The sequence below is a fragment of the Pantherophis guttatus genome, chromosome 1 (genome assembly GCF_059756535.1).
Source record: "Pantherophis guttatus breed Tessera chromosome 1, ASM5975653v1, whole genome shotgun sequence".
Lineage (NCBI taxonomy): Eukaryota > Metazoa > Chordata > Lepidosauria > Squamata > Colubridae > Pantherophis > Pantherophis guttatus.
The window spans coordinates 294,258,232-294,282,069 of NC_142063.1; the positions used below are offsets into that span (position 1 = coordinate 294,258,232).

General features: G+C 37.2%; 1 protein-coding gene across 2 annotated transcripts in view; it reads left to right on the forward strand.

Moving 5' to 3' along the window:
* ENAH (ENAH actin regulator) overlaps nucleotides 1–22,777 on the forward strand; it is a 95,532-nt gene extending 72,755 nt beyond the window's left edge. For both annotated transcript variants that reach the window (XM_034427922.3, XM_034427920.3), the window contains exons 6-14: nucleotides 10,768–11,529; nucleotides 13,591–13,886; nucleotides 14,162–14,295; nucleotides 15,005–15,059; nucleotides 15,282–15,330; nucleotides 17,165–17,231; nucleotides 17,940–18,018; nucleotides 18,461–18,518; nucleotides 19,882–22,777. In XM_034427922.3, the coding sequence (XP_034283813.1) occupies nucleotides 10,768–11,529; nucleotides 13,591–13,886; nucleotides 14,162–14,295; nucleotides 15,005–15,059; nucleotides 15,282–15,330; nucleotides 17,165–17,231; nucleotides 17,940–18,018; nucleotides 18,461–18,518; nucleotides 19,882–19,919 (1,538 nt within the window). In that variant the 3' untranslated portion in view covers nucleotides 19,920–22,777. The remainder of the gene's footprint in view (nucleotides 1–10,767; nucleotides 11,530–13,590; nucleotides 13,887–14,161; nucleotides 14,296–15,004; nucleotides 15,060–15,281; nucleotides 15,331–17,164; nucleotides 17,232–17,939; nucleotides 18,019–18,460; nucleotides 18,519–19,881) is intronic.
* The last annotated feature ends 1,061 nt before the right edge of the window (nucleotides 22,778–23,838 follow it).

Sequence of the window (23,838 nt, forward strand, 5' to 3'; positions counted from 1 at the left end):
CAGTGAGACTAGAATGTAAATATCCATTTTGTTCCAAAATATCTGTACCTTGTCCTTCAAAAGTGTCTATAAGTCCTTGTTTTTGCTATTCAGTAGTCCTGTTACTAGCACTAATCCTACTGCCGGAATTTAAGATCTCTTGCTTTGTTTCATTTCAAGTGCTTTATTTCTGTTACTGCCTTCTTGTTCTTGTCTCTTTGTTTATGCTTTTCTATTCCTTTTTTCTTAGTTGTAGCCTCCTCTGTCATGCCAAATAACAAGGTAGCCATTTTCAGCGTTGAGTCTGGGCAATGTGGTTTTAGGGCCTAGAGGAGAAACATACGATTGAAGTTATTTTCAAATCAACTGGACGTACAGGGGAAACATAGCATGTATGAGGCAATATGAATTATAAACTAAGCTGAAATTATACGTACTATGTATTTAGTAGCTATATTCTCTGGCTGTTTTATTCACTAATTTGATAACAAAAGATAACTTTTAACAGCTAGTTGTCTGTAATTGCATGAGTAGCATGAGAGTTTAATAATATTATTAGGCTGATCACATGAAGATTTTTTCTTAAATCTTTTGGCAGCTATATAGATGATATTTTAAGTTAAGTAGGACATGGATTTAAGCTGTATTGTCAGTACATAGTTGATTATTACATGTTTTATGTGAACAGAAAATTGAACTATGCAGATTGCATTTTTTCAAAACTTTCTGTTTCAGAAAATTATTGTAGAAATCTGCAGTGTAAAACTATTTTCAGTTTTCAACAGAAGCATGTGTGTGAATTTTCCTTTGAAGTTGAATGGCTCAGGGATTTATGTGGTACAAAATTTAATGCATATTTTAGAATGATAAAAATAGCTTCTAGGATAGTGATGGTTAACCTTTTCGGCACTGAGTGCCAAACTGGAGCACGCGTGTGTGTGCGCACGCATGCCGGAGCACTGGAACCTGGAAGAGAGCAGCTGGCTGGTGCGCATGCATGCAGCAGCCAGCTGCTCTTCTGGGTTCCATCACACGCATACGTGCTAGCCAGCTAGCCTAGCCCGCATGCACACCGGCCAGCTGCTCTCTTTCAGATTCTGGCACGCACATGCATGCCAGCCATCTGGTCTTTGCACGAAGACCAGATGCGCACCAGAACCCAGTAGAGAGCAGCTGGCCATTGCGCATGCGTGCCGGACAAGCTGGCCGGCACATATGTGTGCGACGGAACCCAGAAGAGCAGCTGGCAACGGCGGGTGTGTCCACAGAGAAGGCTCTGCGTGCCACCTCTGGCACGCATGCCATAGGTTTACCATCACGGTTCTAGGAGCTAGCTATTGCTGTTATCTAGTCTTAACTTGGCCATACTATAGTTATTTTCAAATACAGTTTGTGAAAACTAATTAAAAGCCACAGCTAAAATAAAACACAATGTTTGGATAACTGTTTACTTATTTTGACAGTTAAACTACCATAAATCTTAAACAGAACCATAGTTTTTCGCTGTTACCATGAATATCTCTGAATATACAGTCATGTGAAGAACTAAGTATACCCCATCTAATTTTTTTTCTTTTTTAACATATGTGAATATATCAATATGTTATTTTCATTCAAACAGTACATGAAGATAAGGGTGATATAATTGAACAAAAAACCTGAAAAATTGACTTAGCAATCATTTATTCAACAAAAATTGACAGGTACATCATTTAATTCTGTGGGAAAAGTAAGTACTGTAAACTCTTGATTCTAACAACTGGTATTGCTTCTGTGGCAGGAAAAAAAACTTCAAGTGGGCATTTCTTACAACTACCAATCTCTGACATTGACTGGGAGAAATTTTTCCCCACTCTTCCATGCACAATTTTTTTTCAACTGTGAGATGTTTCTTGCATGCACACCATAGCATCTTAATGGGAGAACCCTCTATTTCTTTGTCTTTTTTCCCTGCCATTCCTTGGTGGATTTATTAGAATATTTAGGGCCATTATTATCTTGCAAGATCCACTTTCAATTGCTCTCACATCCTCAGGCACCCTGTGATATAATGAAGGATTCATAGTGGATTCCATGATGAAGAGCTGCTCAGGTTCTGAAACAGTAAAGCAGACTCAAATAATAACATTTACACCACTATGCTTTACAGGTTGGTAAGGTTCTTCTGGTGAAATGCTGTATTTGGGTTTTGCTAAATATGTCTTTTGGTAGGGTGGCTTATCTTTGCCTCATCTATCACAGCTCATTGTTCCATGGTCTTTGCCTACAAATTCATGAGCAAACTTTAGTCTTGCCTTGATATGCTTTCTAGATGGCAAAGTTTCCTCCTGGCACACCTCTCTTGTAGAGATGGCAGGGCCGAGCTGAGGATTTTGTACAGTGTCTGGATGATAAAATAACTCAGATTCGGGAAGACTTGGCCGCCGACTGGGTTAGTTCAGAGGAGACGACTGAGGCAGGCCTTGAGAGTGTTATCTGGGAGGAGTTCGATCCTGTGGCTCCCGAGGACGTGGACAGGATCTTGGGGCGGCTGAACGCAACCACATGTTTATTGGACCCGTGTCCCTCCTGGTTGGTGCTGGCTTCCCGGGAGGTTACACGAGGCTGGCTCCAGGGGATTATTAACGCTTCTTTGAGCGAGGGTGTCCTGCCGGCCGCCTTGAAAGAGGCGGTGGTGAGGCCTCTCCTCAAGAAGCCATCCCTGGACCCGGCTGTTTTGGCTAACTATCGTCCAGTCTCCAACCTTCGCTTTATTGCGAAGGTTGTTGAGAGTGTGGTGGCGCGACAGCTTCCCCGGTACCTGGATGAAGCTGTCTATCTGGATCCGCTCCAGTCCGGCTTCAGACCTGGGTACAGCACGGAAACGGCATTGGTCGCGTTGGTGGATGATCTCTGGAGAGCCCGGGATAGGGGTTCTTCCTCTATCCTGGTCCTATTAGACCTCTCAGCGGCTTTTGATACCATCGACCATGGTATCATGTTGCGCCGGCTGGAGGGACTGGGAGTGGGGGGCACCGTTTTGCGGTGGTTCTCCTCCTATCTCTCCGACCGGTCGCAATCCGTGTTGACGGGGGCAGCGGTCGACCCCAAGGCGCCTTGTTTGTGGGGTGCCGCAGGGGTCGGTCCTCTCGCCCCTCCTGTTCAACATTTATGTGAAGCCGCTGGGTGAGATCATCCGTGGTTTTGGGGTGGAGTTCCATCAGTACGCTGATGATACTCAGCTGTACATTTCCACCCCAGACCATCCCAATGATGCCTTGGAAGTGATGTCCCAGTGCCTGGAGGCCGTGCGGGTCTGGATGGGGAGAAACAGGCTTCGACTCAACCCTTCCAAGACCGAGTGGCTGTGGCTGCCGGCGTCCCGGTATAGCCAGCTGACGCCATCGCTGGTTATTGGGGGCGAATCATTGGCCCCCACGGAGAGGGCCCGCAACTTGGGTGTCCTCCTGGATGCGCGGCTGTCTTTAGAAGGGCATATGACAGCCGTCGCCAGGGGGGCTTTTTGTCAGGTTCGCCTGATACGCCAGTTGCGCCCCTTTCTGGACCGGGACTCCCTACGCACGGTCACTCAAGCACTCGTCACTTCTCGTCTGGACTATTGTAACGCTCTCTACATGGGGCTCCCCTTGGGGTACACCCGGAGGCTCCAACTGGTGCAGAATGCGGCTGCGCGGGGGATTATGGGAGCGACGGGGCGCTCCCATGTGACTCCTCTCCTGCGCGAGCTGCATTGGCTTACGGTGGACTTCCGGGTGCGCTTCAAGGTGTTGGTGATCACCTTTAAAGCGCTCCATGGCTTAGGGCCAGGGTATTTACGGGACCGCCTTCTGCCACCAATAGCCTCCCACCGGCCGGTTCGCTCCCACAGAGAGGGCCTCCTCAGGGTGCCGTCGGCCAGACAATGCCGGCTGACGACCCCCAGGAGGAGAGCCTTCTCTGTGGTGGTACCTACCCTATGGAACAATCTACCCCCAGAGATACGAGTGATCTCCGACCTTCGGATTTTTCGTCGGGCCCTAAAAACTTATTTTTTCCAGTTAGCCGGTCTGTCTTGATTTTAGGGTTAGTTTTAAAATTTTAATATTGATTTTAAATTGACAAGTTTTAAATTATGGGCCAAATTTATAAATTATTTTAACTTTATTTTTTAACTGTGATGTTTTGTATAGATGTTTTTATCTTGGCTGTTCACCGCCCTGAGTCCGAAAGGAGAAGGGCGGTATAGAAATTTGAATAAAGTAAAGTAAAGTAAGTAATGGTAGACTCATGTACTTTCACAAATAAGTTGTTTTGAGATTCATAGGTCACATGATGAAATTGTGAGCTCTTTCAATCTAAGTATGGTGATATCATGCACTTCTGCAACAAAGGGCAAATAAACTATACATCTGAGATTTAAATAAGACAGGTTTCTCCAGCATATAATACTTAATGGAACTACATCTACATGGATGGAAACATGCAGTGGGTTATCTCAAGATTCTGTCTTGGCCCAGTACTCTTCAACATTTTCATAAATTATATAGACGAAGGGATAAAAGGGGAATTCATCAAATTTGCATATGACACCAAGCTGGATAGAATTGCTAACACTTTGAAAAATGAATTCAGGATTCAAAAGGAGCTTGACAGATTTGAGCATTGAGCCCTGTCCAACAAGATACAATTCTGTGGTGAGAAAAGTAAGTTTGTGCACTTAGGCAGGAAAAATACCAAATGCATAGGTACAAAATAGGTGCATCTGACTCAACAGAAGTAACTGTGAGAGAGATGTAGGAGTCTAGATCTAATATGAGCCAGCAAAGTCCCACAGCTGCTAAAAAAGCCAATTCAGTCCTGGGCTGCATCAATAGAGGGATAATATCAAGATCACGAAAAGTAATAATATCACTTTATACTGTAGTTGTGAGGCCACAATCGGAATATTGCATAGAGTTCTGGCCACCATGATGCAAAAAACAATAAATAAATGCGGAGACCATAGAAAGTGTGCAGAAAAGAGCAACGAGATGATAAAGGGTCTGGAGGCTAACTCATACGAGAGTTGAGGGAGCTAAGTACTGTATGTCTAACCCATTGAAGAGAAGGACTTGGGGAAATATAACTTGAGAGGCTGTCACAGAGAAAAAGGGATTGACTTATTCTCCAAAGCACCAAATAGCAGACAACAAATAATGGGTGGAAACTTGTTAAAGAGAGATCCAACCTAGAAGTAAAAAGAAATTTTCTGACATAACAATCAGTGGATTAGTTTGCCTCCTGAAACTGTAGGTGCTCCATCACTGCATGTTTTCAAAGATAGACTGGCAACCTTTTGACGAGGATGGTATAAGATATATTGGACTAGAAAATCTCCAAGTTCCCTTCCAGCGTTATGATTCCATGTTTGTCTAAAGGTAAAGGTTCCCCTTTCACATATGTCCTAGTCATTCCCGACTCTAGGGGGCGGTGCTCATCTCCGTTTCAAAGCCGAAGAGCCAGCGCTGTCAGAAGACATCTCCATGGTCATGTGGCCAGGATGACTAAATGCCAAAGGTGCACGGAATGCTGTTACCTTCCCACCAAAGGTGGTCCCTATTTTTCTACTTGCATTTTTTACTTGCTTTCAAACTGCTAGGTTGGCAGAAGCTGGGACAAGTAACGGGAGCTCACCCCGTTATGCGGCACTAGGGATTTGAACCGCTGAACTGCCGACCTTTTGATCAACAAGCTCAGTGTCTTAGCCACTAGATCCTCTCTAATGATTTTCTAATAATTTGTACCTGATCCTGGTGCACCTGATTCTAAGTTTAGCTCTGTGAGCTAGGGATAAATGTTTGTGGGGGAGTATTTACTTTTTTCACACAAAAAAATTGTCTACATGTTTGTTTAAATTATGCAGTGGTGTAAATTATACAAAGTGTAATTGGTGGATAACATTTGTTATCTTCTATCTCCTTTATCAATAGTGTCGAAATGATCAAATATCTATATTAAAATATGTTGAAACATTCAATGGGATATATTTATTTTTTCACATGATTGTAAACCTGGAGAGTAAGTGATATCAAGTTCATTCTCATCATACTATAGACCATGAATCTAAACATGTAGTACTATTGCCTTATAGCTTTGCAGAACCTTTTTTGTAGTAAAACATGATTAATTTGTGCAACTTTGTAAATGGCTATTATTAGCTTACAATATTTTTTCTAGCTTCCCTTCCCACACTTATTACTCATTATTCAGGAATATCAATTGCATAAAACAATAAGTTATTTCAGCTTAAAAAAATACATCCTGCCTTTTAATCTAAAAAGTCTTTTTAACCCTGACAAGCAGACATACAGCTATTTTACATGTTGAATTTACAGCAGTTCCTTTGCCCTATTGTATTTCCTGTCTCAGTAGGTTTAGCTACTCATTTCAGGAAGAAAGAATGCTTTCATTTTTTATGCTGTCGTAGATTATTTATTTGAAATGTGATATCTACGTTCTTTAAAGGAAATCTGAGATTTTAGAACAATTTAGGTCTATAGTAGTGAGCAGCCCTTAACCAACCTTGTCTGATTTTAAAAAAATAAGGAGGCTAAAAGCTTGTTAGCAGCTGATGATAGACCATCGGGAAGAACAGAACTTTAGGCCAGATTGGGAAGTCGTCGTCGTCTTGAAGAAAGACAATTGTAAATCACTTGTGTTGTTACCAAGCAAATCAGATGAACATGTTTATATATTTACTAGGAAGTGACATTATCTTAAAGGAGCCTTTATTTTTTGTAGATATCTGAAAGAAAGTTCCATTGGACTCAGTGGGATTTACTTCTGAATAGGTATGGTGATGCTTAAAAGTTTGTGAACTTTTTTGAATTTTCAATGTTTTTGCATAAAGCATAATCTGTTTTTCACACAACTGCTAAAACTAGATAAAGAGAACCCAGTTAAACAAATCAGTCAAAAATATTATACTTGTTCATTGATTTATTGAGGAAAATTATCCAAAGCTAAATATTTGTGTGTGGCAAAAGGATGTGAGGCTTTGCTTTCAGGAACTGGTATGCCACCCTCGGGCAGCAATAAATAAATGCAACTAAATGTTTCTGATACTTGTTGATTAGCCCTGCTCATTTACTTGGAGGAATTTTAGCCTATTTCTACTTACAGAACAGCTTCAACTCAGGGAGGATATGGTGGGTTTCATTGTATGAAGTGCCTGCTTTAGCTCCTCCCATAATATTTCTATAGGATTAAGGTCAGGACTTTGACTTGGCATTCTAAACCATTAACTTTAATATGTTGTCTTGCTACATGACCTACTTTCCCTTGAATTTCAATTTACAGACCGATACCCTGTCATTTTCCTCTAGAATTTGCTGGTACAATTCAGAATTCATAGTTCCATTGATGATGGCAAGCTATCCTGCTTCAGAGGCAATAAAGCAGTCCCAAATCATGATACTACCACACCATGTTTCACAGATGGGATAAGATTCCAGGACTGGAATGCTGTGTTTACTTTTTCATTGAAGCCCAAAAGTTCTATTTTGGTCTCATTCATCCACAGAACATTCTTCCAGAAGCCTTCTGACTTACCCATGTAGTGTTTTGCAAAGTGTAGATGGCAGCAATGTTCTTTTTGGAGAATAGTGGCTTTCTCCTTGTAACCCTGCCATGCACACCATTGTTCAGTCTGATTATTATCCAATTGAATAAATAATCTGACTCTAATTTTTCCTTCAAATGAACTGATAATCTAGAGGTTCACATACTTTTACCACATACAAATGTATAGCTTTGGGCCATTTTCCTTAATAAATCAGTGAACAGGTATAATGTTTTTGACTCATTTGTTCAATTGAATTCTCTCTATCTCAAAATGTGAGCTAAATGTGAATCAAACATGTCTGTTTCTCCACACTTAAAATATAGAGAAATGGTCGTATTTAGCTCGAATTTATGCAGAAATATGGAAAATTCAAAAAGGCTCACAAATATTCTAGCACTATTGCACTACAGTTGCATTACTTTGATTCAGAAGAGTTGTTTTGGAACATAGACCCATAATCTTTCTGAGATAAATGTAAACAGAATAATATTTTTCCAGGTTCATATGGCTACTGCCATTGTGGGTTTTTACTGCAATTGTGCAGTCCTGAAAGTTTTGAAAATAGCTGTGGCTGCAAAAAGGTACAGCTGCTCCTGTATGTTCCATTTTTAAACTAAATCAAAGCCCTGGTAGACAAGATTATATTATTCCTATAGTGAAATTACACCCTCCTCTTCTGTAAAAACCATTAAGAACACTAACCCTCAGAACTAACCCCGAAAACTATTAAGGTATGACCTAGGATAATTGTTGAAATATGACAGGAGACAGGCAGTGGGCTGTTCATGGAGAAAGCACCCTTGGTGTCATGTACCATTTCTGTCTTCTAGCTCCATGTTATGAACCCCAAGACCTGATCATTAGCTTCTTGGTCCTGGTCTCAGTCTACTGCTGCTTAAAATCAGATTGACTAATAATAAGGCTCTCATTCAATATCTTATTTTGAAGGAGAGGGCCAATCTGGTTTGAATTACAGAAACTTGAGGATCATAGAAAGAAGTCATCCTGCTTTATAAACATGTCTCCCTAGGATGCAAGTATCAGCTTTAGTTCAAAGGCAAGGATGAAAGAATGGCTGCTGTCAAGGAGAATTGTATTGCTTTCAGAGGCACTGTCCCCTATATAACTATTTAGAGTTATCCAAAGATCTTATTTGTGACGTTAGGAAATAGATGTAATGTCTGCAATTTCTGCAATATACTTGTCTGAACTGCTCAATTCAGTTGTTTGGCTGATGGTAGAATGTGGCAGGCCTATGGTTCTAGGGAACTTTATTCTGCGATCCTTTGGCGCCAGAGTGGCTCAAGACTTCATGACCACCATAGCAACCATATGCTGTTCAGTTCATTGATGACTGATACATTCTGGATCTGTTTTAATGTCAAGTCAATGGCGACATGATCTGAAGTTAGGAAGTGTTCTGTTTGTCTCTTGTTATGAACAAATGACTCTTTGATTGCTTTGGAATTTTTGTTATCTACTTTCCCCATAAGGAGGTGGGATTTATACATCTGGTTCAGTTTGGATATCTGATGGACCTAGTTATGTTTCAGAGGACACAAGGCAATATTCCTGAGGATCTGATATATTATTTAACTATGGCCTTAGTCACTACTTAGAATGAGTGTGCCTTAGCCAGCTGATTTTCAGAAGCATTCCATGAAATAAAATGGAAGAGTAGACTTCTACTACAATGCTAGAAGAAAAAATAAATATTCTGAACATACATAGGTAAGAGTCTTTGTTAAGTACTACACTCTGGTACAAAACAGTGAGCAGCAAAACGGAGATATTTTGCTACTCTTATCTTAATCTGCACCCACAGGTTGCCATCCAACAGCCCTATTTAAAGTGACTTGATTCCATGCTGATGACCAGTGTACCAGTGTGATGGATGGCCTTGGGGAATGAGGCAAAGAGACAATCAGACAAGAGAGGCAGGAGCACTGGTTTAATATTCAGAGAGTGAAATTTAGGAAGGGCCCACTCTTAGGTAGTTAAAAGTGGCAACAGATTTAAAAGATTCTGTTAATGTAGTCTTACAATAAAGTATAATTAGTTCATCTAATTGTTTTTTTCTGTTAGGTTTACCTGGGAGGGTTGACAACCAGGCAGGATTTCTCATGGAATTTTTCAAATAAAGTTGCTTAGTACTGCATGGATTTGGATTCTGATCGTGCATGTACTATGCAGTTGGCTGAGACATGATCTGACATGGTTAACTGGGAAGAATTTAATCCTGTTAGGCTTGAAAAAATGGATGGGGTATTTGGAGCTGTGAGTGCATTCACTTGTATTTTAAATCCATGTCATTTCTGGTTAGTTAAGACTCCTGGGAGTTAGAATGTGACTGTATCCAAGTGGTGGTGAATACTTTTTTGAGATAGAAGGAGAGGTCCTACCCTATGTTTAAAAAGCAGTAGTTTACCCTCTCCTCAAGAAGCTAGTCTTGAAATCTGACCATGCTGGGTAATTTCTGGCCTGTCTCCAAATTTCCCTTCTTGGGGAACATCATTATACTTTATGCTGAGTCAAACTCATATGTCTGGATCCAGGAAATGTGCCGTTGTTTACTGACCCCTCATTCAGCAACCCTTCAAAGTTGGAATGGTACTGAATGAGTACCATTTACAATCAGTCTTCACACTTCTCACCATTGCAGTGCCTCCATGGTCACTCCACCCAACTTAGTGTCCAGGACTGATATTTTCCATAGGATCATTTTTTTTCCTGGCATTTATGTGTTTGTATGTTGTTTTTTATGTTTTTAATATTTAATTTTATTATATGGTTTTTATTGATTCATTATTATTGATGTGCATCATCCCAAGTCGTGCTGAATAAGGCAGCTATGTAAATAAATAAATAAATATAAATAAATAAATAAAAGGAAATCACTACAAGTAATTCCAACCAGTTAATTTTTATTACAGTTTGAAAGCATATTCTGTAGGGCAGCTTCTTTTATAGAGCAAAGTTGTAATTTTAGATATTGATGTAAATATGAATGGCAAAAATGAATTAAAAAATGGATACTGTATAAACTCTCCTAACAGTAATTTACTTGTGCCTAATCCTCTGGTACTAACTGTAGTCTGCATTGTAAATATCGTTTGAATGCTGGTTTTGTTGCTTCATTAGCTCCCTTTTTCTCTCTCTTTCTCTCCTCTTTTATCCTGCCTTTGCTGATGCTATCTTCTGTCCAGCTCCATCTTTTGACAACTCCCTGTATAATCCTTCACTTCCTGAATATGCCAGTTGCCAGCCTCCTTCAGCACCACCTCCTTCATATGCTAAAGCAATGTCAGACTCTACTCCGGACTATGCTATAGTGACTTCTGCACAGTCAGTTTCCTCCCCCCCTACACCACCACTAAGGCACTCTGCATCACGTTTTGCTACATCTTTGGGCTCTGCCTTCCACCCTGTTCTTCCCCATTATGCTACGGTTCCTCGTCCAGTAAATAAAAATTCTCAACCACCTTCACCTGTAAACCCCCCTCCTTCTTTGCCTCCAACTACCAAGTCAACTACTTGGTCAGCTTCTAGTTTTGCACCCCTTCCTCCTTCACCTCCTGTAATGATTAGCAGTCCTCCAGGCAAAGCCACTGGCCCCAAGCCTGTTCTCCCAATTCCTGTTACTGTTCAGTTATCTCAGATGTCCCCCACTGCACCTAATGGTCTTCCGGAATTGGCAAATTATTCAGTTTCTTCACCACCTACCTCAGGTCCAGCACCACTACCACCATCTTCCTTTCAACCTCTCTCAGTCTCTGGACTTCAAGCTTCTTCTCCAACTTCCCCTAATGCCTCAGCTCCCTCATCCAAGCCTAGTGTTCTCCCTTCTCCCTCTGCAGCTCCCCCTGCCTTTGTTGAGAACTCTCTAAACTCTGTGCTGGGAGACTCCTCTGCTTCTGAGCCAGTCTTGCAGACAGCCTCTCAGCCGGCTGAACCTACGTCTCAGCAGGGTAAGGTTTCTGATGTTAATACTAATTAACTAATAAAAAATGCACTCAAACTAATTTGCATCCCAAACTTGATTTATCCTGAAGAACTAACACTTTTAAAGCTCTCCTAATCTTCATATATCCAACCAAAGTTTAGCAAAATGTTAAATTTATCAGTGTCTTACTTTTGAAAAATGCTTTGGAAGAATGGTTTGCTTATTTTTTCAAATAGTTTCTAAACTGTTATTTGTGGGAAAGGGACTTACTGAAAGTAAACATAAGACTTGATTAAATGAAAAATTCTTGACAGTGAATTGATATTTTGGTATTTTAATATTATTTCTTAAAATATTTAGATTTACTTTATTGTTTCTTTTGAGAGCCTTTCCATTGATACTCCATTATCAATAGGGAATAGGGTGGATTAGAAATGGAGATAGACAGTAAAACAGACGGACAGCAGATTCATTCATGCCATTTGTATATATTGATAACTTTAAGCTCCTCTTACTTAATCAATTTAGCTGAAAATTCTTAGGAATCTAACTGATGTGTTTTTATAAATCAGTTTTGTGATTTATATCTATCTATCATATTTACCCGAAAGGAAGATGAGGGTTTTTTTTTCTCCAAATGGGATTGAAATCAGAGAGTTATTTTACATTTACAGTAAATATTGTAATAGAGGTAGAGGAAACTCTTCAAGAAGGAACAGGTATGAAGACCCTAGTCACTGTATAGAGTGCCTGTAATGGAAAGCCTGCCTGCCATGAGTTGATATCCTGATTTTGAAAAAAACCCAGAAAAAACAGCACTATTAAACTTTATGGGATTTACCACAGGGTGAACATGCATAGTCTTATGCTTATAAAACATAGCTTTCTTCAGATAAATTCTTTTTGTTTATGTGAGTGTTTGTGGAATTGTGTGGATGGAGAATCAGTTTATTTTTGCAAATGGGGAGCTTTTTTTTACAGATAAATTTAATAATCATTAATATGGATTCTTTTTTTATTTTGGAGAGGAAGTACAGATACACATTCACACACAGACAAACGTATGTATATATGTACACAAATGTCACATATACATATTTGTTGGTGAAAATAAATCTTGCCTTTGAGGTTGGCAACTCTAATTAATAAAATAAGGAAGTGGTGAAGTGTCCAAAATGTTTGCAGGTGCTTAATTTTTCTGCCATTTAATTATTTTTTGGGAGAAATATCTGAAATACAAGGTCATATTCCTATCGGGTAAATATCACTATGGGGGTTATTTTTTGAGATAAACATAAGGGATCTCTTTTTTCCAAATAAGACATAATTCAAGATTAGGCAAACTCTTACAGAGTTAAACTGTTAAACTGGCGGCCGCAGGCCAGATGCATTACGTGCAGGCCGTGCCCACTGGGTCTGCAAAGGCAAAAAAGTCACGATACATCATGTGACGTGATCGAGTTTGACACCTGTGCGATAATGTATATTTCCAGGCAAAACTATATCCCAGTTATAGAATATTTTTGTTTTCATTGATGCTGTAGGGGAAAATAATCATTTCATCAACAGATTGAAATGTTCTAACACACTAATATATGTTTTATTAATAAGTTTTATTAATACTTCTGGGGAAAAACCAAAAGCATGAAATATGAATGGAAATGGAAATATTACTTTCTGGTATTTTGTATTTAAAACAAGCTTAAGTGATAGAATTGGGAGAACGGAGAATGCACTTTTTTAGGTGCATACAAAGAAGGCACAAATTATATTATGTTATGATATTACTGCAATTCAGTTTAAAAATAAAGGTTTTCCATTGTTACACTTGACATAAATATTATTTTCATCATTATTTTAAGAAATTTTGAATGCTGTTTTTCCAAACAGTTAGTTGAAGCATATGAATTAATATGGCTGGATATTTTTCTGAAATGACATTGACCAGTTTCCTAATGAAAATCTCATTAGGATATATAAAGGTTTTTTTTCATTTGAAGTAATAGAGAATTAGTTCTTTTGAATGTTACTTGGTATCTCAATTCCTGTATTTGGTTTCTGTATGTGTGTATGTATTTTTCATCAGGTGTTACACAAGGACCACCTGCACCCCCTCCTCCTCCTCCCCCACTTCCATCTGTCCCTGTTCAGTCCCCATCAGCAGTCCCACCTCCCCCTGGACCACCACCTCCTCCACCTCTTCCATCTTTAGGGGCACCTCCACCACCACCTCCTCCCCTTCCTACTCAGGTGCCTCTTCCACCTCCTGCACCTCCTCTCCCTGCTACTGGCTTTTCTATGGGAATGATGTATGAAGATTATCGACCTTTAACAGGACTGGCTGCTGCTCTTGCTGGAGCCAAACTCAGAAAAGTATCACGGGTAAGTACGATTCAAATTCAAGTATTTAAATTCAGTTTTAAAATCTTAGTTTCAGATTTTCACAATAATGGCAAGAAGTGTCTAAAACCCTCCACTATAGTATGTAATGTTCAGATACAATATAATGGCAGCTGTATTTTTTCCCCCCCAGCCAAATCCAGATTAATTTTTTTTTTAAAAAATGTCTCTGGGCTATTTTGAAATGTTATGTGTCAACTATATGTTCTTAATAATAATGGTACCGTCATCATTGCTTTTCTGCATATCACTTATAGAATGAAGATTCTCCTGTTCCAAGTGGAGGAACAAATTCTGCTTCACCCAAAACAGATACTAGTCGTGGAAATGGGCCACTGCCACTTGGAGGAAGTGGATTAATGGAAGAAATGAGTGCTCTACTTGCAAGAAGGTAAGAATTTAACTATAGTGTTTTTTTAATGTATCCACCTTTGAATGAACTTGTGATTCTTGATGACTATCTGGAGAAGATAATGTAATATTTTTAAGAAGATATTTTGGAAGTAGTTGTCATTGTGTTCTTCCTAAGGCTGAGATGACTAGCCCAAAGTAATCCAACTGGTTTGCACAACACAGGATTAGAACACACTGCCTCCTAGTGCCTTTTAACTCCTACACAAAACTGGGACCCAGCTAAATTTTCACAGAACTAAAAGTGATATCACACCAAGTCTCATGATGTTGTTGTTGTTGTTGTTGTTGTTGTTGTTGTTGTTGTTATTATTATTATTATTATTATTATTATTATTATTATTATTATTATTATTATTCCGCCCACTCTCCGAGGACTCTGGGTGGCTTACACCAAAGACAGTATACTAATTAGCATATTGCCCCCAACAATCTGGGTCCTCATTTTACCCACCTCGGTAGGATGGAAGGCTGAGTCAACCTTGAGCCGGTGAGATTTGATCTGCTGATCTGCTGAACTAGCAGTCAGCTGAAGTAGCTGCAGTACTGCACTCTAACCACTGTGCCACCTCGCTCACCAAGACTTGTTCTTTTATCACTTTTCTTATCAGTATTTATGTTAGAACAGATGAATAAGAGTCAGATATAGGGCAGATAGTAACCAAATACTCTTACATCCTTACTTGAAGGAGAAGAATTGCTGAGAAGGGGTCATCAGAAACAGAAACAAAAGAAGAAAAAAGTGTAAGTTGAAAATACTATATGACATTCAGCAATTAAATTGGTATAATCATAGAAATTAATCTGAAATTAATTGAAAAATATGGCTTCTATATTTCAAATTTAATAGAGCTTGAGATTTTAGAATTATGATTTTTGTGTTGGTTCTGAAATTATGAGTCTTTTTCCTTGAGTCACAAATTTAAGCAGATTTATAAAATATTACATTTTTGTCCCATTGAACAGGAAGAACCAGAGCCTTTAGCTCCCAAGCCTCCTTCAACAAGCACACCTGGTAAGCTGTATAAATTGTGTAACATGAGTTTGCATAGGTGACTCATAGGTACAATACTCTTGTACAGTATTGAAATATGTGACATAAATTGCAGAATAATAATTATGAAGTTGGGGAGAGATTTTTGCTTATTTTTAATATGGTTCATCTAAGAAAAAAATACGTAACTCTATATTCAGAGCTCCTTTTGGTTTAGGAAAGCAGAATCATCATCTGTATTCCTTGTAATTCAATGCATTTACATATTTAAAGTGTTTACTAAAAAGTTTCTGTATTTATCAAACATTCAGTGCATGAATCATTTAATCTACAGAACAACTGGGTTTGGTGGCCAAACCAAAAATTTATTTATTTTATTATTAGACAGATCTATATGGTCACCCAACTCACATTAGGTGACTTCAGATGGATTACAATATTAAAAATCCACAACATAAAAGTCCCATACCCCTCCCTCACCATCAATGGCAGCAGCAACAAAATCAAATCAACACTTGATTGACTCTATCTCCATTCTTGGTCCCCAGGCTCAAGAACAAAACCATGTCATCAGGGCCTTTCAGAAAAGGAATAAGTTGGGGGCCAATCATATCTCAGGGGAAATGATATTCCATAGAGAAAGGGCAACCAGCAAGAATACCCTTTTCCATGGTCCCACCAGATATATATCACTAATAGATGGTAAGAGCAACTTATCCTGCCTTCCCATCTGGTGGACTAGTTGAATGTCATGGGGGAGAAGTGGTCCTTCAAATAGGCTGGCCCCAAGCCATGAAACCTGCATGGACCATTTAATGAATAAAAAGGCTTGATTGAATCAATGCACAAAACAAGGCTTTTGACGTGAGCAAAAATGTATGTGGGGAACAGAAAAAGGTTAAAAGGAAGAGGAATGGAATAAAGGAGGATGGTTTCATTTGAAGAGAAATGGTTGGAGGAGAATGGGGAAAAAACAAGGGACATTCCCCTGGCTCTCAGAATGCTTCCAAGTGTAATTCAAGCTATAAAGCTTGAAGCTTTGGAATGGATGGGGGAAGGTTATTTGCAGAGCTGCCTCTTCCCAATTGTTTCTACCCATCTCATTAGAAACACACTTGCAAATTCCTTCATTGGAAAATATCATCCTGCAAATTCAGAAAGCAGGAGTTTTCTGACCCTGTCCTTGCCCTATGGGGACACCCTTCCCTCAAAGTTTAGATTTGCCATAGCCTTATGGTTTTCGAAAAAGCTGTAAAGAGTGTCTAGGCATAGGGACTAGGAGTCGGTTGGGATCTCATGGTTGCTTTTAATTGACTATCTTGGTAGTCATTATCAGTTTTATATATTTTTGTTTTTATTTTTTATGGTATTCTTACCTGTTCTTAGCTGCCCAGAGTCATTGCAGTGAGATGGGGTGGAAGGCAGATTGATAGAGTACAAAGTTCTGGGACATTGGGTTGTTACTGGGCAAATGGGGACCAGTAGACTATTAGGAACCAGACTGTTGGGGGCAATATGCTGACTCTGTAAACCGCTTAGAGAGGGCTGTAAAAGCACTATGAAGCGGTATATAAGTCTAACTGCTATTGCTATTGCTATTAGGATATGCCATAATGGGTGCAGTTGATAGAGGAAAAGGGAAGATACATATGAGTCTTGCCCTTCTTGTTCATCTGGATTTTGCTTTGTTCAAGCTCGGAACAACCAAAGTTTTTTGGTTTGGCCTACATTTTAGTTCTGCCAAGCAGTGATTTATTCAAAGTAGTACAAAACACTATTCTCTTTAAGCATGGTAATTCTTTCAGAGTTATCCAGTGCATATAAGCCTAAAATTTAGACATTTTATTTCCTGCAGAATTAACAAGAAAGCCTTGGGAAAGAACAAATACAATGAATGGAAGCAAATCACCTATTATCTCAAGGTATTTATCACTTATTTTAAAAGTCATTTATATTACCCACAAATAACTGGAATAGAAGAGTTTTAAGTTAGATTTGATTAGTAGCTTGTATATTTAGAACCATAAAGACAAGAGAAGGAATAAAGTATCTTTGCTGTTTTATCTTTTACATTTTTTTATAAATTATAGAAAATATCCCTTGTGATGGGCTAAGGCAGGGGTGGGCAATTGTGGCTCTTTTACAACCTGTGGACTTCAACTCCCAGATTTCCTGAGACAGCCAAGCCAAGCTGTTTTAGGAATTCTGGGAGTTGAAGTCCACAGGTTGTAAAAGAGCCATGATTGCCCACCCCTGTGTTAAGGTATGGAAAGGAAAAAATGTTCTTGATTTTCTTGAAAACCAGCTATTGAAACATAGGAAATTTTGGAATGAAACCCTTCTTGAAGATGAGTCAAATGTTGTAGATTTTTTCAGACGTATTTTTATTTCTATTTTTATGACATAACCAATTTTACATAGCTTATTTTAGTTGCAACTGGGTAAATTAACCTTTAGCCCTCCAGTAATTTTGTACCTCAATCCCTATAATCGCTGGTTAGCATGTTCAATTTCCAATATGCATTAAGAAACTGTTCAATTGTTTTGGAAAAATTGCAGTCATGATAAGCAGTATGGAAATGTTATAATTTGTTGAGTGCAGTTAACTTGAATACTGTTTTTGTTTTTAGACCAAAATCTGCATCTTCTGGGCAACCAAATACTAATGGAGTACAGTCTGAAGGACTAGACTATGACAGATTGAAACAGGTAGTTATTTTCTGCTAGAATAAAATTTCTTAGCTTAATATGGCTTATTGTCCAGTTTTTAATTATTTTATTTCTGTATTGAATCGGCACTGCTTGTAATAAAAAATGAAAATGTTACAATTATCAGTAAATGCACAAGAATTTGAATTATGTACTCCTAAAATATTTTATCATAAGATCTACAGAAACAATGCGCCAAACATCAAAAACTTTTAAAATGTCTTAACTAGATATCAACATTTGTTCAATTTGGACATGTGAACATACAAATTTGTAGGCATATAAATTCTTTGTAAAAGTAAGGAAAATGTTTCACCTAGACTCTTGAAAATTTTAATTTCAATACATTTAATTAATTTACTTTACATCAAAGAACAGACACTATTTTTGGCAGTTTGGAATATCTTTGGAAAAAATAAACTTAATCTTGTTCTATTATCAGGATATTTTAGAGGAAATGAGGAAGGAATTAACAAAACTAAAAGAAGAATTAATTGATGGTAAGTATATAAATTTGTGATTATTTAGGGAGGGGAGTTCCTATGAAATTTTAGAAATGCAAAAGAAGTTTGAAAATTCCATTTGCCTCATTTTTCCTTCCCAGTCTTTCACTATCATAATTTCAGTTTTTATTGAGTGGGTTAGGTTATGATTTTTCAGTTCCAGTAGGAACTCATCAAGCTTCATATCAGTCATTTTATTTAATTTAATCTTCATTTCTTAGCTGATTTTTTAAATCATTTCTTCCCAAGGTGTAGTTTACAACAGGAAAAAAATATAATGAAAACTCATTAATATACAGTAATCATCTATTTTGTCAAATTTATATGACCACTTATCTCACATGAAGTGACTCGTGTTAAATATAAACAATTATAAGTACAATTATAGATAAAACACTTCAATTTTTGCTTTTGGTGTGGTGGATAGAATATTAAGTTTGGACTTCATTCTGAAATAATGGGAAAATGCCATTTTTGGCAAATCAGGCAATACATTTGTACTGTAATTTATATGAAATACGTGTAGATTACCCAAAAATGTATATTATGTACATTTTCATCATTTACATCACTTGGATTTTACAGACATCATTTCCCCTCGAATGATCCTTTTAATTGATCATATTATATTTTACTGTAATCAGTTGGATTTCCATCACTGTTACCTATGAATAGTAGTAGCAAATAAATAGATTCCCTAAAATCTTTCTCCCATATATACTCTGTTTCCCTGAAAATAAGACATCCCCTGATAATAAGTGGGCTTTTGAGCGCATGCGCTAAAATAAGCCCTCCCCGAAAATAATTAAACGCAGAGCTGGAAATCGGATAAGACAGCAAGAGGAGCCCCATCTTGTACTCACTCCAAAATAATAAGACCTCTGCGAAAATAAGGCCAAGTGCTTATTTCGGGGTTCAAAAAAAATATAAGACAGGGTCTTATTTTCGGGGAAACACGGGTAGTCATAACTATTCTTAGGCAACATAAGCCTAAATTGTTTTGAAATTTACCTTTCATGTTTTCATGCCTCTTCTACTCAGTTCACTTTACTATGTATCTTGAATAATTGTTTTATGTTTTTGTCTCTCAGTTTTCATCAAATTTCAGTTTGAACATAATCCCTCAAACAAACAGTGCTATTTGTCCAAATACAGTGTTCAACAATCTTTCCTCTTCATTTTCTATTTACTTGATAAATCAGTCATATAAATATTGTGAATCCACTACTATAATACAGTAATATTGGGGTGCTATCTGAGCTTTAATATTTTAATAGACATGTTTTTCAAAAGTATCAGTTCACATTTTTCTTCATCAGTTAACAGACTGTTCTTTTTTTCTTCCCATTGCTCAAATCAGCAATTCGACAAGAACTGAACAAGTCAAATACAGTGTAGAAAGATTAGGACTAAGATGTTTGGACCACTGGTCTTGCACAAAATCAGCTACATTTTGTGAGCTGCTGGAAGATAATGGAAAAATATTCTTGAAAGAAGGAGAAAACAAGATTCTGAACTTTCAGACAACAATATGGTGATACACTATTTCCTTTTGCTGCTGTTTTCTGACTTTCAACAAGATGGAAAATAGTCTTAAACTGTGGCAATGATTTATGCAGAAAATCATAAGCCTGTTAGGCAGGTGCATTGAAATGTTTAATATCAATATTGAAGCTGCATATTTACAGTGTATTAAGTTTTTAAAAAGGAGAAAAACTTAAGGAGGCTTTTCAGAGAGGTTTTCTTAGTAAAGAATTTAGCAAGTGAGATTGACAACTGTATCTCAGGTAGTCTTCCTATCGCATTAGATATTTCCTTGATTAAAAACAAGGCATGACTTCAATTCACAGCATAGAAACTGTAAAACCCAATATTGATGAATGAGAGATCCAGAATATCATGGTATATTGAATATTGATTCTTAGGATAAGCAAGCCTCTCTGATTGGCCTTCATGAAGTTTTTTAAAGAAAAATGCAAATGCTGCCCAGATTATAAAGATATAGATGCCTTCCTAAAATGATATGCTTTACCAAATCTGAGACTTCTCCTGAATACAAATCAATATGATCAAATGTAAATTGTTAGATTGTTATAGACTTACCATAGGTTTTTGAGCTTTTAAGATTTATGCATGCAGACATTTTTGTAACATAAATAACCACAGAGTTGGCTTTTAATTTAAACCATTCTTGCATGCCACAAATATTAAATAGCCTTTTTACAATAAGGCCTAGTTAATGCCCAGGCAAACTTGGGGAGGTGTTGGGTTGGGAATTGGGGCAACTTTTTTATTTAAACAATTTGTATTAATTGCTGCACTATTTTTCCTTATATTGCATGCATGTGTAATAATAAGGAAAATGTGATTTATCAGTAAACATGTTAAATAGAACCAGGTACTTAATACTTTTTGTATCATTTCATTTGTATTTCAAACTTAGTAATGTTTCAGTAGCAGTTCTTGAAACCCTGCTTTTTGCTTCTTTTTTCAGCTTGATATAAAGTTAAGCATTAAGCGTCAGGATAATACTTAGAAGAAATTTTTAAAACAGGCAATGAAAAGTAATAGCATATTATTTTCACATTGGCTACCTACATTTGTTCATTGAATTAAATTTTGGTATGATCCTAAAATAAATAATTCATGTGTTATTTTTCTACCCTTCTCCATCACTGACCTTAACAAAGTTTGTTTTAACCTGAATTTGTAAATGATCACTGTCAGTAAAGTGAGAAGAAACGGGATTGGGGGGAAAGTATTACTCAATTGGTATTTTTTGGGTTGCTCCTATTTTTGTCACCATGCATTGGATTTTATTTCACAATTAAATATTAACATGTGGAAAAAAGAAAAAATGGAAAAAGTCTTAAGAATTGATGTAGCAATCTAGTTTTAGAGGGAAGAAAAATCACATATCCAGTTTTATCTCCTTCCCCATTTATACATTTGCGTTACAATTTTTTAAACTTTTGTGTGTAATCTGTTTTGTGATTTGGAAAAAATATATGTATTCCTGATTACATCTTAAATTCTCCATGTTGCAATATTGGAATACTGATTTTTAATGATCTATGCTGATTTCAAAATAATATTTGAGTTTAATTACTTGCTTTCTTAATTTACTCAGTTAACGTCCAGTTTAGTTCACAAGAAAGCTTTAACTAGCATATCCTCCCTGAGTATTGAACACCAAAGCAAATAAACAGCCCATTTCGGCTGTTTTCAGAGAAACAGTCTTGTTTCCCTCTTTGTATAAGACAGAAATATGGCTTATAACATGTGGCCATGGCTTTAAATTATTTTTTCCATATTCTTTAATTGAAGGCATTTAAATCTCAAAGCAAATAATTGCTTGAAATTAAGAGGAGGCATTTTCATCTTTCGAAAGTAATGTATGTTTAAGCAGTATAAGCTAAAATGCTTATTCCTGTCAGAAATCATGTTTGATTTTGTTTGTAAAGAAAATTCAAAGATGGGCTCGCAAGAATCTTAAACATGTAAGTGGTCCAAAGGTAAGAACATTAAGTTACTAGATTGTGAATGAAACTGGTTAATGCACTAAACGTTTTGTGCCTTGGTCTAAAATTAATGAGTTCTGTGTAAAGGGAAAAAGAAAAAATGAAACTGAGACCTTGTCTTTCAACATGCATAGTTAACATGATCCTGAACTGAACCATTTCAGGAATCTCAGTTTAGTTAAACTGTTAAATCAGGCTGTAATAGTGACAGTTATGCCATTGCCAGATAATCCTGTAAGTAAAATTAGCTACAGGTTATTAGATTCTTTTAATAATTCTTCTTTGAAAATGTAATGATGGTTCCTGTGCTTTTGTAAGTAGATGCCTTAAGCTGAATATGGTTTAGGGGATCACTTTTAATTCCAGGAAGGCAATGCTTTCCTCAACACTGTGATCTGATCTGTGATAAACCTGTCCTATCATACACAAATGGCTAATAAGTCAATTGAATACAAACTGAATGTACAAATCTTAGTGCTGGTGCTGAAATCTCTTCAGAGTTGTCATGAAAAAAGTTCATTGTTTAAAAGGTTTGCAAGCATCAAGTGTCAATCAAAACTGAAGATGAAACATTAATGAATGTTACAATTTCATGCATTTAATTTTACTTCTTTTTGAGTTTCTCAGTTAATTCTCTGCTATTTTTACCATATTGTGTCATTTTAAAATTTCTTAAATGCTAACGCTGTTTTGTTTGAGCAGAAGAAATAAAATTGCAATATATACGTGCTCTTACTATTGTTTGTGAAACTTCATGTTAGGGGGCGGGAGGGACTTACACCTGTTTTCTTTACATTACCTTTATTACCCTTCTGAATCCATAGCATATTAAAAGTACTACCTCAACCAAAAAGTTCATAATTCAACAGTGATGCTTAATGTTCATGTTGATGTTGCTTCTCCACATTGATTTCTCTTCACATTGTTTATTTATGCTCTAAATGTATATCTAACTCCACAAAATCACTCACACAGTTTTGCTCAAGACCTTTGCCTTTGTTGAGATCTTCACAGTGAATTTCCTGGTTGTAATACAATAATTTCCATCCTTTTTTCCCTCTTCTGGCATTTTGCTTTGTCAAGTTATTGTACAGTTAAAATTGTTCTGGAAACAGGTTTCTAATAAAATTGTTTATCACATTAGATAATTCCATGTATATGATTTGACAAGAATAGATCCTTATAAAAAATGGCTGTTGTAAAAGGCCCCGTGCGTTTAAAATAATTTTTTTTAAAAAAAATTAAAAACAAGAACCGCATTAATAAAATAATTTCATTAATGAAATTTTATTATCATAGTGTCAAATAGAGAGTTTGACCAAATTTCAGCAGAATAATGTGATGAAAGGGGTAGGTTCTAAAATGCTACATTGAAGAACACACTGAGAGATAATTTGTAGATTATTGTCTGGGGATGGGTGTTATGTTGAATAATTGCTAAAATACTAAAAGTGTATTGTATTTACAAAAGCAGAGCTTTATTTTGTCATTTTAATGAAAAGTAGTATAAAAATATTTTTTAAAAAAATTAGATGCCTACTTGTGAATTGGAGGTAGAAGGGAAGATTTCTTATATTCAGAAGTAAGCAAGTAGCTGCACTGGAGGGAGGAAATTGGGGAAACTATTGTAGTATCATCTAATCATCCTTTTTGGACCACTGGTCCATGCATACAGAGGGTTTTTATGGCAAATAGTTTGGGGAGAAATGAGAATAAAGGAGGTCTGGAACCCCTGAACATTCTCATAAGAGATGTGGCCTAGAACTTTTCCCATGTTTAAAACTTTCCTCTTCAAA